The sequence below is a fragment of the Erpetoichthys calabaricus genome, chromosome 10 (assembly GCF_900747795.2).
Source record: "Erpetoichthys calabaricus chromosome 10, fErpCal1.3, whole genome shotgun sequence".
NCBI classification, from domain to species: domain Eukaryota; kingdom Metazoa; phylum Chordata; class Cladistia; order Polypteriformes; family Polypteridae; genus Erpetoichthys; species Erpetoichthys calabaricus.
The window spans coordinates 151505737-151519919 of record NC_041403.2 but is presented as its reverse complement, the minus strand read 5'-3'; the positions used below and the strand labels follow the sequence as shown (position 1 = coordinate 151519919).

The following is a 14183-nucleotide window of genomic DNA, read 5'->3' as shown; positions in this document are numbered from 1 at the left end:
TAATCCATCTGGCACTCTGCACCACCATTACAATGGTGTCAGAAGTGGGATGGAAAGAAGACCTACCCTCCTATTTAGGAATTGTTGAAAGGCGATAGAGACCTGCAATGGACTTGTTTGTCTCTTTTGGGGAGTTGCTGAAGAGTCCCAAGGCTAAGATCCAGGACCTGGCATGCCATTTGCAGCATCAATACATGAGGGGAGACAGCTGACAGACTGCTACCTTTGCAGCTCCACTAATGCTTCCCCTTCTGGTAAGGGTCTGGCCTGGGTGTGTAGATGCCAGCAGAGCTTCGGGCTCATGGAGCTGTAAAAAAGTGTGGCAGATCGAGATGTCACTGACCCCAGGTAAGCCATGTGAAGGAGGGCCAGTAGTAAAACTGCTGTGATACAAACTGGGCCATCAGAGAGCCTCAAACTCTGAACACGAACACACAGAGTCCCGGGTTCAAATAATGTAAGGTTTATTAACCAAAATTACTTCCAAAAGTAGCACAAGCATAAATCACAGATTCTCTCTTTCCACAATACTCTCTCTTTTCTCACCACCACACTGCCCTCCTCTGGTCGAGTGTTGCTCCACATCCTCCCACCCCTGACTCGCCTGGGTAGGGGAGTGCAGCCCCTTTTATTAAGAACCTGGGAGTATTACTGGTGCCAGGGCAACTGCCCAATAGAAATACTTCGGGTCATATGGAAGTCCCATACAGTTAGGTCCATAAATATTTGGACAAAGACAACTTTTTTCTAATTTTGTTTCAGTACATTACCACAATGAATTTTAAATGAAACAACTCAGCTGCACTTGAAGTGCAGACTTTCAGCTTTAATTCAGTGGGGTGAACAAAACGATTGCATAAAAATGTGAGGCAACTAAAGCATTTTTTAACACAATCCCTTCATTTCAGGGGCTCAAAAGTAATTGGACAATTGACTTAAAGGCTATTTCATGGTCAGGTGTGGGCAAGTCCGTCGTTATGTCATTATCAATTAAGCAGATAAAAGGCCTGGAGTTGATTTGAGGTGTGGTGCTTGCATGTGGAAGATTTTGCTGTGAACAGACAACATGCGGTCAAAGGAGCTCTCCATGCAGGTGAAAGAAGCCATCCTTAAGCTGCGTAAACAGAAAAAACCCATCCGAGAAATTGCTACAATATTACGAGTGGCAAAATCTACAGTTTGGTTCATCCTGAGAAAGAAAGCAAGCACTGGTGAACTCAGCAACGCAAAAAGACCTGGACGTCCACGGAAGACAACAGTGGTGGATGATTGCAGAATCATTTCCATGGTGAAGAGAAACCCCTTCACAACAGCCAACCAAGTGAACAACACTCTCCAGGGGGTAGGCGTATTGATATCCAAGTCTACCATAAAGAGAAGACTGCATGAAAGTAAATACAGAGGGTGCACTGATACAGATGGACAATGACCCAAAACATACAGCCAAAGCAACCCAGGAGTTTATTAAAGCAAACAAGTGGAAAATTCTTGAATGGCCAAGTCAGTCACCTGATCTTAACCCAATTGAGCAGGCATTTCACTTGTTGAAGACTACACTTCAGACAGAAAGGCCCACAAACAAACAGCAACTGAAAGCCGCTGCAGTAAAGGCCTGGCAGAGCATTAAAAAGAAGGAAACCCAGCATCTGGTGATGTCCATGAGTTCAAGACTTCAGGCTGTCATTGCCAGCAAAGGGTTTTCAACCAAGTATTAGAAATGAACATTTTATTTCCAGTTATTTAATTTGTCCAATTACTTTTGAGCTCCTGAAATGAAGGGATTGTGTTAAAAAAATGCTTTAGTTGCCTCACATTTTTATGCAATCGTTTTGTTCACCCAACTGAATTAAAGCTGAAAGTCTGCACTTCAACTGCATCTGAGTTGTTTCATTTAAAATTCATTGTGGTAATGTACAGAACCAAAATTAGAAAAAAGTTGTCTCTGTCCAAATATTTATGGACCTAACTGTATGTGGCACCCACGGACCCCAGCAAGGCTGTGCTGCTGGACTTTAACTCCCGGCATTCCCTGCTGGTTCCAGAATGGGTGCAGATATGGAGGGCTGCTGCCATTTAGCACCTAGGGGGAATAAACATCCCTGTCCTCTTCTTCTGTCATGACAACGGACGGTATAAAGTCCATGTCTGTTCGGGACGCCTGTCCATTTATTTGGGGCCCCCATCAGGGTAAGGGATCTTCTGTACACCTGGCCGGGCTGCTCGTCCATCTTGTGTGCCTCCAACACTGCACAGGCAAAGGACAAGGCATATTGCAATGGCGTTATAAAGGAGGCATGTTGGGAGAGACTCAAAGCTGAGATCTGGATCCAGAATCATGTTTGCAGTGTCAGGTCAATGAAAGAAAACAGTCCTGACACAAGTACATCTACAGATTTACACAAGGAGGTTTGCCTGCTTACTTGTAACTGACTGATCACCACACAGAAGTGCAACATTAAACAGCTCAGTTGCACTGCATGACAGCGGCATCTGACAACACAGCACTCAACATTCCTACTGTGATACCTAACAGCGAAATGCTCAAGACTCCTGCTGATGTCCTTTTGTCACTGGCCATACAATAGCAACAGAAACAAAGACCACCCTACTGTTTTGAAGAGTTGTACACCATTTCAAGAAACTGGAAGATCACTTGGGACAGTAACTTTGAATGAAGGGCTGTGTAATGGCACAGACAGGTTGCATCAGCCAGTGATGAGTCTCCCATAGTGTGAGCTGGCATTCCATCACCTGTAGCAGGGGGCACGTATGAAAACAGCAAGCCTGCAATGTCACAAACACAGTTTTGTCTATTGCAGCAACGGCGAGTCATCTTTAAAGGGTAGAGAGACACTCAAAAGAGACATGAAAAGAGCAAAGGATCAATGCTGGCACTTGGCGCCACCACTGAAGTATTATTTAGATAGATAGATAGATAGATAGATAGATAGATAGATAGATAGATAGATAGATAGATAGATAGATAGATAGATAGATAGATAGATAGATAGATAGATAGATAGATAGATCTTTATTGTCATTGTCACTTTTACAAAGGTACAACGAAATTGAAGGTGCAATCGACTCAGTGTGAGGAATAAGAGTTAAAAAGACAAAAAGACAAGAAGAGAGAAAATAATAACAAACCGAATAGTAATAAATATACAAATTGCACTTGTTGACTTAAGGTCTATATTGCACATTGGTAGAATAATATGGAGCAGTTTTATTTATTGTGTAACTTGCCGTGGTAACTGTCTAGGCCAGGTTGAAATCTAAGCAATCAACGAAGACTCCCACCTTAATGTTTACAGTGCACCATGCAATGCACATGTCTCTGTTTGATGCCATTTGGTATGAGATGCGGAAAAAATGTTTGTGGTGTGCCATTTGTTGGAATGGCAATACAATGCATATGTCTCTATTATATGCCATTTGGTATGGAATTCTTAAAAGCAGAGTTAATGCCTGTGATGCACCATTAACTTTAATGACAAATCCAATGCATTTTATTACTAAAAATGTTTGTGATGCGCTAGCTTTTGGAATGACTGCGTTTAACAACCAAATGGACACATAGACAGACACTTAACCTTTCCTTGTGGGTGTGTGTTATTTTTGCCATTTGTGAATATATTATATATTGTGCCGTCTACTTCATACAACTACTGTTTTTGTATTTGGTAGTAACAACATCACAAGTTCCCAGCAACTATGCTAAAAAGTTAACAAAAACTTTTTATTAAGTTTTAAAGATATTTGAGGCGGCGGCACGGTGGCGCAGTGGGTAGCGCTGCTGCCTCGCAGTTAGGAGACCTGGGGACCCGGGTTCGCTTCCCAGGTCCTCCCTGCGTGGAGTTTGCATGTTCTCCCCGTGTCTGCGTGAGTTTTCTCCGGGCGCTCCGGTTTCCTCCCACAGTCCAAAGACATGCAGGTTAGGTGGATTGGCGATTCTAAATTGGCCCTAGTGTGTGCTTGGTGTGTGGGTGTGTTTGTGTGTGTTCTGCGGTAGGTTGGCACCCTGCCCAGGATTGGTTCCCTGCCTTGTGCCCTGTGTTGGCTGGGATTGGCTCCAGCAGACCCCCGTGACCCTGTGTTCGGATTCAGCGGGTTGGAAAATGGATGGATGGATATTTGAGGCAGTACAAAGTTCACAGAAGCAAAAGTTATATTATTATTCAAGCCAAAGTGACATAATCTACATTTCCTCCCTCTGGATTGTGTAACCATACACTTTTCATGCTTCTTAAAGGAAACTTTCTTTCATAATTGGAAAAGCTACAGCCCTCACGTCACTGAGATTGCGCTAGATACGCTCTCACTAATCTGCTTTTTGTTATTATCTGAATCATGCCTTTAAAGTAAATTGTTACAAATGCCATATAAAAAGTCGCTATTTGTCTTTCACCCCATCTGTGTTTGGTACACCGTAGACATTGAAAAGCGCACGCTCTTCAACTAACTCTAACCGCCTTTTCAGTCTTCCTTCTTTCCTGTCAGTCACTTGGTCGTGTTGTTTTCTTCAACGCCGTGCGCACGTCGCTTGGTGACGTCATTCCGCACGCCCCGCCCAGCCTCACGTGTTATAAAATATCTGCGCCAAGACTACTGGGCCCTTCGTGCGCGCGCAGGCAGCTTATGGTTGTTGTGTGGCGTTTTTTCTTGTACTTTTTGACTAGTCAGCGTTTCGATAGGTGGAGCAAAGCAGTTTTTTTGAAATGCCTCGTGTGTATATCGGCAGGCTGAGCTATCACGTTCGCGAAAAGGACATCCAGCGTTTTTTCAGCGGTTATGGAAAACTGCTGGAAATCGACCTGAAGAATGGGTAAGTGGTAGTTGTGGGAGAAGGGGGGGGAAGGGGCGAAGAAACCTGACCGTTAGCGGCGAGGTGAGATGCGAAAACGGTTCTGCTGGATCCACTCTGGTAGAACTTGGCTCATTTGTGTCGAACTCGGTTATTTTTTTATTTTCTTATATGGGTACGTATTGCCAAGTTGTCCCTTTACGCTTAAGGACAACTGCGTGTACCGAGCGCCGCGTGGACAAGATGGCCGCTTGGTGCACAAAAGCGCGCACACTGTTCGATCTGCTGTAACTTTAAAGACGTACTGTGAGTGGCACTAATCTACGCATTTTTAAAATTGCTTCTTTATGGATGATTATGGACAATCCGGTAAACGGGATTGCCTTTTTATAATTCAAATCCTAGGAACCTTTAGATCGTGTTTTGTTCGGTTTTGATACTCGGGACACATTACCTCCCACCATTTCAAATTGTTTATACAGTTAAGTTTGTCGTAATTGCCCACAAATGCTTTATTGAAGCATTTTTAACTAGTTGCATGATAAAGTTGAGTCTTGTGGAGGTGCACTTTGGTCGTGATGTCAAAAGTGTTTTGCGGCCTGTCCATGATGCGCTGTCAGTGAGATCGTTAACTGGCAGTCCGCGTCAGATGTGCAGCCTCCACTGATGTATACGGTTTAGCTACTAGTCTGTCCTGAGACGTTTCTCTTTCTCTCCCCCCCCCCCACCCTGTTCATTTTAAGGTATGGTTTCGTGGAGTTCGAGGATACCCGGGATGCGGACGATGCTGTGTACGAATTGAATGGGAAGGAGCTTTGTGGGGAGCGAGTGATCGTGGAGCACGCCAGGGGACCACGACGGGACAGAGATGGCTACGGAGGAGGCTACGGTGGACGCAGTAAGGATTCTGATTACTTTTCCTCGTTTTATTTAGCGTTGTTTTTGTTTTGGCCGTTAGCCAGCGAGCTTACATTTCCACTCCCCTCTCCTGTTAGTGTTTATGCTGCTGGTTAAATGCACGCAGTAGGGAATCGCTTTTGCCCCTCTGGTCGGTGTCTGATACTACAACCGAGGCGGTCATTAGCACATGTTTAATGTAAATTTTCTTTTTTATGGTAAATTTGGGTAAAGTTTCCAGGTATTAGTAATTAGAGTATTAAATTTAACATTAAATTATTTGGGTAAAGTTTCCAGGTATTAGTGATTAGAGTATTAAATTTAACATTAAATTATTTGGGTAAAGTTTCCAGGTATTAGTGATTAGAGTATTAAATTTAACATTAAATTGATTTGGTGTATTTGTCTGCAGGTGGGCTTGGGAGTAGCTTAAGGGTTTAAGAGTCGAGATTTTTTTTTTCCCCACTCCTGTTGGGAAGTTTGTTACTTAAACTTTTTTTTTTAACAGGTGTTTTACCAATTATATTTAAGATGCTTATAATGCAGAGTAATCAAGGGCATATGTATGCTGCAGAAAATTTATGTCAAGACTCATGGTTTTAATTTTTTTTTTTTTTGTGACATTTAAATATACTTTGATAGTTTGATGTTTTGAATGTTATGACATTTAATTCAACATTAACGATCCTTGATGTTTCAATTTGAAAGAGTCCTGTGCGGGCTGAGTCCGAGTCCATTGAGGCTAAGATGACTGCCTGTTCCGTTTGGCCTTGGCTTTCACCTTACATTGTGTGTGTGACCTATGCCCTTTGACCCATTGGCTGACCTAACCGGAAGCCATGATGACAGCAGCCTTTTGCCAATAGACCAGGGTGATGGTGAGGAATCCCATTGGTTTTAATATGTTAAGAGATTTAATAAAGCGGTTGAGCTGGAGTTTTAAAGAGAAACAATGTTGCCGCTGTCTGACCTGCTTTGTAAAAGAGCAGTTGGCTTCAATTATAATTGGCCTGGTGTAGGTACTTAAATTTAATTTTTATATTGTACCTTTTTGGTTTAATTATGTTAAATTCAGGTAGTAGTACTTGTCTGACTACAGATTATTTTAGTCAAAACTTTTTTTTCTGCAGTTGTCACATAGCACTATGCGGCTGTAAGTGGCATTGACTGCTGTAGCTAAATGTTTGAATAACTTTAAATACAAAGAACCTATAATGTTAGTTTTTTAAGAGATTAACTTTGTATATTGATTTGAATTTGAAAAATAACCCGGGAGATTACATTCTAGAGAAACGCTAGCAGTGCACACAGATTGGCATTAACATTTCTTTTTATTCTCCCAAAGCAAAGACCACCTCTGCTGAAGTTACCTGTTTTAAGGTCCGTGTTTTGATCCCCAAAAAATTTAGGCTTAAGTTTCATCTAGGTTGGAGGTGGTCTTTAGTAAATATAGTTAAATTTGCATGTGCATTTCTAATTTTAGTTATCGAGGGCTGTTCTCTTAGAACAGAGCTTAATTACAGAGTTTAGTTTACTAGTTAACTTTTTGAAGTTCTCTTGATCCCCAAAGTCTCTTGATTTACAGCCATTTCATTGTTCTAACTTTATATCTTTGTGCTTGAAGGTGGTGGTGGTGGTGGTGGTGGAGGCGGCGGCGGCGGAGGAGGAGGTGGCGGCGGCGGCATGTATGGAAGTCGGCGTAGTGGCAGGGACAAGTATGGGCCACCTGTTCGAACAGAGTTCCGTTTGGTTGTGGAGAACCTTTCAAGTCGTTGTAGCTGGCAGGATCTCAAGGTAAGGTCTTTGTTTTTATGGTTACATGTTTGCATGCGTTCTGTGCCCATAGACTTTTTGCTGTCCCACTAGGTATTAAGTTTTACTTTAAGTACTTTTTAGTCTAGTCTTGTTACATGTGTAACATTCTTATTCTGTCAAGACATAAATCCTAGTATGTTCTTGAGTACAAGTAAGGCAATGATTCATGTAAACTTTTTTTTTTTTCGTTGTAGGATTTCATGAGACAGGCTGGAGAGGTAACTTATGCAGATGCCCATAAGGAACGTGCCAATGAAGGTGTAATTGAGTTCCGCTCTTACTCTGATATGAGACGTGCTCTTGAGAAACTAGATGGTACAGACATTAATGGCAGAAAAATTCGCCTTGTGGAAGATAAGCCACGTCGTAGGCGCTCATATTCCGGCAGTCGCTCTAGGTATGTTTTGGGGGTATACTGTATCACTTGCTTATGTAACTGTTGCTTTGTTCTGAGTTTTATTTTGGGTTTTTAACTTCCTCTCACAGATCACGGAGTAGACGTCGCTCTCGCAGCAGGAGTCGAAGGAGCAGTCGTTCACATAGCAACTCAAAAAGTAGATCTCACTCTCGGTGAGTCTCCCAAGTTGTTACTCTTAATTTAAAAGTTGAGGGCACTATTTTGCCAGTGATTGATAAGTGGTTTTATTTTATTTTTCTCTTCCTTTTAGCTCCCATTCAAGAAGCAAGAGTAAGCGTTCAAGGTCCCGATCTGGCAACAGAAAATCCCATGCACATTCTCCAAGTCGGAAGTCTCATTCAAGGTCCCCTGCCAGAAAATCGCATTCCAAATCCCCTGATGGAAAGTCACGGTCCCGCTCACGATCCAGGAAGTCCCGTTCCAGGTCCCACACTAGAAAATCCAATTCACGATCTCCTAGTAGGAAGTCCAGGTCTAGGTCAGACCCCAGAAAGTCACAGTCAAAGAGCCCTTCAAAAGCCAAGTCTGACCATGATTCTCGAAGTCCTTCCAAGGAGAAGGAGGAGGCCAAGAAGTCTCGCAGCCGATCTGCATCCCCAATGGAAAATGGAGATGGTGAAAGGGCAAGGTCAGCTTCACGTTCTCCCTCACCCCAACATGATGACAGACATTCCGCATCTCCGTCAAAACGCTCGGCTTCTAGGTCTCCTTCGCGATCTAAATCGCGATCACGCTCTCGTGATTAGCAAATGAAAGATTTGATACCGAGTTGGGGAATTCCATTACTGAAAAGTTCACCAATATTGCTGTGCAGCTGCTTTTTGCAGAGCTGCCTTTAGATGCAGTGGGTAAATTGTGGGTTTTAAAATTTTGCTGTGCCCGTTTATACTAAAAATAAAAAAAATAGTTCACGTGATGAACCTAAGACAACACTTTTTTTTGTTTTGGTGTCAAGGGTTGCCATTTGTGCTTGTAAATACAAACCCTACTCTGAACTTCTTGTCAGTTTAAAGTTCGAGTGAAATCTTGGATGTAATCCACAGGTAAAGCCTACTGTTATAATTTCTTTAGTTTTCATTTTTGTATTCAATTACGAAATTTCTTGTTTTGATTTTGTTTAAACAGACTTCAATTTGATGGCCAGACCTTGTTTTATTGCCAAACTGCTAGATCACAAGCATGCATGTTAACTTTTTACTGTACAGGTGCATTAAAAGTTCATATGAAACTCCAGTTTTGTCTCATTTTGGCAAATTTTTGTTGGGTGAAAAATGCTGAATGGTGGCTGATGTGAAGTTTTCCTTGACCTATTGTTTAGACCAAGAGAATAATGCAGCTTAGCAGCAGTGTTTAAGTAGGATTGTATTTGGTTAGTGGGAGCATAGTAAAGCTGGAGTAGCGTAACGCATTGTATTTGACGACTGCCACTGCTAGTTTGACATCATTAATATGGACAAAAACGCGCACACTTAAATGCATGGAGGTAGAGAGGCTGCTGCAGCAGAACGCGCATGCGCGTTGGCGGTCCACGAGCTGCAAGAAAAAAAAAAAACGCTGGTAAGAGATTGATATAATTTCATTCTACTCTTAAGTCCGTTGTGCCAGGGGCTAGAGGGGACCGATATTGAAAATAAATACTCCGAGGTGGAATGTGTATCTAGCTGTGGAAGGGTCTAACCTTCACATTGTTCTCATAACGCTGGTCTTGGCGCTGCTATTTACTAGGCTGCAGCGTCACATTGCAAAAAAAAAATAACATTACTGGAGTTGAATGATGCTCGGTCTGGTTTGTCGGGACCAGCGAGAATAAAGCGGTGCGGTTTGCATGAACGTGTATTGGGTTTTAATTTGCAGATGCGGAGGTGAGTCCGTTTTTGGAAATGTATGTGGAACATACAGAGTAAAATTCGGGGGTAGCGACAGACATTCCTGAAAGGATTAAATACTGTTCATGTATGAATGAGCGGATTGGCTCCGCCATATTGCTGTAAAATTAGAACAGCCGGCTGTGCGTGGCGTGATTCTCTTAAAAGTGCTGCGATACCGCAAGTTGCAGGCAGAGCCGTTCAGAGTGGCGAACAAAGCGATGGGGCGCCGTGAAGCTTGCAACCCGTGGGAGACTCGCGAGTCTGGATCGGGGGACAGCAGCGCGGACCGGCGCCGTGTATCGCAATCTGGTAAAAGGCGGCGTGCCTTTCAGGGCGGCCAGCCACAAGCTAGTTCAGTCCGACGTCTGCTCGAATCGGAAGGTGGGCACTGTGTGCTCGGCTTTTTGACTTGCCGATCCTGATATCAGTTGGGAGGCCGGTTATCCGACACCAGGAAGCTTTGATGGGGCCTCGGCGAAGGGACACGGGGAGAGAAAAGGCGAGCGCACAACGTCGTAACCAAGTGCCTCGTGGCTGTCAAGTTCTCTTCGTGCCACTTTAGTTTTAGGTGGCGGATCCTCCTCGAGGTTTGCCCGCTCTAATCTGAAGGGAACCGCTCGTTTTTCTGCATTTTACGACTGGTGTTATAGTGATACAAATTAACAGTTTTTATCTGGTAACGGAGTCGTAAAATGCCTGCAGTCTCTTGTGTAATCAGTATTAAACACCGCAGCGTGCACCGAAAGCCAGGAGTTGTATAGTGAGACCTATTTTAGTTTTAAATGAGCTTTGGTTTAAACTGAAACATGTATTGGGTGGTGAGCCTTAACCTGTTTATTGAAGACATATAGTCGTCTAAATTTAGACAAGTGACTTGTGCTGAAATTTCGAGTGCTGCCTGGAATTGAGCTGCACAGGCTGTATTAAAACAACTTTTAGCAACCTATGTTCAGGTTCAGCATCAACGCAATGTATACATGGATATTTAAATCATTCCATGTAGCCAGACACCTTTTTCACGTTTTTTAATGTATATAACCTGCTACTATACTTTGTAAGGTATACTGGTATTATACAGTTTTGTGAAATGTATACTGTAGAACAATTTTTAATGAAATCAATATATGGTTTGGCGTGTATGGAAATTCGTAACCCAGGAGAGTGCACAAAGTTATGGTGGAAACACTGTAAAGAATTCCATGCTCACATTTAAAACCCATAACAGAGCAAAATGTGTGTAGATTAAACCCATACACAGTCTATCAAAACACTGGACTTTTTTTCCTTTGGCACATTTTAATGTACAGTATCAGTCAAAAGATTGGACACACTCAAATGTTGTTGTTTGATGGAAATTGATGCTTTTCTCTGTCAAGATACTCTTAAATTGATATAATACAGCCACATTACTGATTTTTATTATTCACTTAACTGTAAGGTCATTGCTGGCGCTGAAAAGTTGGCTTAACAGTCAACTCCATTGCCTTACTGTATGTGTGCTAATTGGTTATTAGAGAATCATTTGTAATTGCCTTCGCACCACTGACACCTGTTATTTTGTGCACTTGGCATGCAAGGTACCGGCATTCATAAAAATCAGTTCTGGGGTCAAAAATGAAATGGTTTTCTTAAACATATCTTGTCTAGTGTGTGTTTTTTAATCTATTATATAGAATAACCTTCATTCTGCAAAAAAAAAAATAAAACGGCTTTCTCAAGAAACATGTCTATTTTGTCCATTTTTGAAGCCAGCCAGAAATTAACTTTGAGAATACCAGTACCTTACAATCTAAGTGAACAGAATAACACATTTCAGCAGTGCTAATGCAATTGCTAAGGTTTCTCTAATAGCCAAAATAATAATAAGCTAACAGAGATGGCCATGGGCAGCACGGTGACGCAGTGGTAGCGCTGCTGCCTCGCAGTTAGACAGTCCAAAGACATGCAGGTCAGGTGGATTGGCAATTCTAAATTGGCCCTAGTGTGTGCTTGGTGTGTGGGTGTGTGTCCTGCAGTGGGTTGGCACTCTGCCCGGGATTGGTTTCTGCCTTGTGCCTTGTGTTGGTTGGGATTGGCTCCAGCAGACCCCCGTGACCCTGTGTTCGGATTCAGCGGGTCGGAAAATGGATGGATGGAGATGGCCATTGGCACACTGAAGGAATGGCTGCTGACAATGGTGCCTTGCAGTCAGATGTGAATAATAAAAATCAGTCATTTCAAGCGGTAAGAGCCATAAGCAGCAGGAAGAATGTGCTGGTTGTATTTTTTTAAGTCAATTTAACGACATCTTGATAGATAAAGGTATCAATTTCTATCAAAAATATGACATTTCTGATTATGTGTGTGTGTGTCCAGACTTTTGAGTGTTACTGTGTCTCAAACTGCTTTACAAGAAGGTATAGGGGCCTGGAGGGCCAAAATGGCTGCAGGTTTTCATTCTAACCCTTTTCCTAATCAGTGAGCAGTTTTCATTGCTAATTAACTCCTTTCACCCTTCATTTTAATTTCCCTGTTTTTAAGGATTCAGTCCTCTGAAATCTTGTCTTCATTAAATGACAGCCAAGCAGAAATGAGACATGAAACAAGCCAACAGATGACCAGCTAATTTGGGGCTTCAAACTCCAACCAATTTCACTCCAACCAATCTCTTAATGAGAAGCTGATTCTTGCTGTTAATTTAATTCCATGGCCCGTTGCTGCTCTCATTCTGCCACAACAGACATTTCCTAAACTGTTGATTTTTCTGTTTTTTCTAAGAGCACCATCACAATGTTTTGGGGACCTGATAGATCAGCCTTACTGAGACCTTCACCTTTCTTTATTTTCAGATATTGTGTGAGGGGCACAAGTGAGCTGGTTATATGGCGGCTTGTTTCGAGTCTCATTATTGTTTGGCTGCTAATTAAGGAAAAAGAATCAACAAAGGAGCCAGAGACATGTTAATTAAAATGAAGGCAATTAATTAGCAGCAAAAAACTGGTCACCAATTAAGAAGATGGTTAGAATGAAAACCTGCGGCCCCCTAGGACCAGAGTTTGGCACCTGTGTGGTAGAGTCTTGAAAATGGAGTCATTGGTGGGCCCCCGGTATGGCTGCAGATTTTTGATGCCACCAGCCTCACAACCCGTGCGTCCGTCGTTATTTAATTAGCTGGGCTTCGTTTTTCTCTCCTCTTTTGGCATTCAGAAACACAGCACAGCAGTGTGAGGGTTACCTTTATAAGACATCTAGAAATATTTGTGTTTTTGCTATAGCTTTAAATGGTTAAATCTCCTTGGTTGTTTTCATAATAATTTGCCTTTTTTTTCCTGTATAGTTTGCTCTTTTAATTTCCTCCTAATAACAATGACATCGAGCAGAACAGACCCCCTGACAAATGCTGAAAGCTGCAAACTACTTCAGCATCAGACCCAATGGTGTGCTCACTAGTAAAAAGGCTTCTTATACAACCAGAACAGGTGGAAAAGCCCAATGAAAATCATGATGATGGTAAAGAATTAAATAAGAAAGAGGTGAAAGAAAATACCTTCTCAGTTATCCTCTTGTAGCATTCATAAATGCTTGAGACATTCTAATAAATATTTGCTAAACTTACTTTGACCCCTTTAATTGGCTAACTGAGCTTTCGAGATAACTGAGACCCCTTCTTCACTCAAGTTGTAATGTTTGTAATATTTGTAATTACAAACTGTCTGAAGAAGGGGGTCTCTGTTGCCTCAAAAGCTCAGTTAGTCAATAAAAGGGGTCATCTTGCTTGACGTCTCATTGCATCCATAATTTGTAGCACAATACAACATCCTACTACTACACTGATCCCAAAACATAGAAAAGACAAAACAGTGGCTTGCTTTATTGCTCTGAAACTCCAATTAAAGTCCCATGGTCTTAGAGTTGGTGGGCGTGGCTCTGTGAGTTGTCGTCGTATCCCATGGTCTTAGAGTTGGTGGGCGGGGCTCTGTGAGTTGTCGTTGTATCCCATGGTCTTAGAGTTGGTGGGCGTGGCTCTGTGAGTTGTCGTCGTATCCCATGGTCTTAGAGTTGGTGGGCGGGGCTCTGTGAGTTGTCGTCGTATCCCATGGTCTTAGAGTTGGTGGGCGTGGCTCTGTGAGTTGTCGTCATATCCCATGGTCTTAGAGTTGGTGGGCGGGGCTCTGTCTTACGTGCTCCATGGTTGTCTTGCGTGCATTAGTCGTGCCTTAGTGAATTATATATATAGATATTATATTATATTATATTATATTATATTATATTATATTATATTATATTATATTAACTATGTAAGCCCATACTGTAAAAAGCCGGGGCTGCTAGAAACTATTGAAATTATCAGAAAAAAATTTGAAATGCAGAGTCGGCAGTTTCGTTTTGTGGACATGCTCGC

The 14183-nt window shown here is 42.3% G+C and overlaps 2 protein-coding genes and 1 long non-coding RNA gene across 3 annotated transcripts in view; all 3 read left to right on the top strand.

The window, feature by feature from the left end:
- Positions 1 to 4600: 4600 nt before the first annotated feature.
- On the top strand, positions 4601 to 9167 carry LOC114659553 (serine/arginine-rich splicing factor 6-like). Its single transcript, XM_051932581.1, has 6 exons — positions 4601 to 4825; positions 5548 to 5702; positions 7350 to 7495; positions 7711 to 7913; positions 8003 to 8086; positions 8185 to 9167. The coding sequence occupies exons 1-6, from the start codon at positions 4719 to 4721 to the stop codon at positions 8678 to 8680; spliced, it is 1191 nt and encodes a 396-aa protein (XP_051788541.1). The 5' UTR covers positions 4601 to 4718; the 3' UTR covers positions 8681 to 9167.
- Positions 5815 to 6761, top strand: LOC127529359 (uncharacterized). Its single transcript, XR_007936020.1, has 2 exons — positions 5815 to 5998; positions 6055 to 6761. It is a non-coding gene; the product is annotated as an uncharacterized LOC127529359 (long non-coding RNA).
- A 110-nt stretch (positions 9168 to 9277) lies between the features above and the next one.
- The window catches only part of l3mbtl1 (L3MBTL histone methyl-lysine binding protein 1), a 100876-nt gene continuing 95970 nt past the window's right edge, over positions 9278 to 14183 (top strand). The window contains exon 1 of the mRNA XM_028810633.2: positions 9278 to 9796. The gene's annotated coding sequence lies outside the window, so the exon portion shown is untranslated. The remainder of the gene's footprint in view (positions 9797 to 14183) is intronic.

Coding starts and splice junctions, on each gene's coding strand:
- LOC114659553 (XM_051932581.1), top strand. CDS start 4,719: ATGCCTCGTGTGTATATCGGCAGGCTGAGCTATCACGTTCGCGAAAAG. Junction 4,826..5,547: donor GAAATCGACCTGAAGAATGG/GTAAGTGGTAGT, acceptor GTTCATTTTAAG/GTATGGTTTCGTGGAGTTCG. Junction 8,087..8,184: donor AAAAGTAGATCTCACTCTCG/GTGAGTCTCCCA, acceptor TCTTCCTTTTAG/CTCCCATTCAAGAAGCAAGA.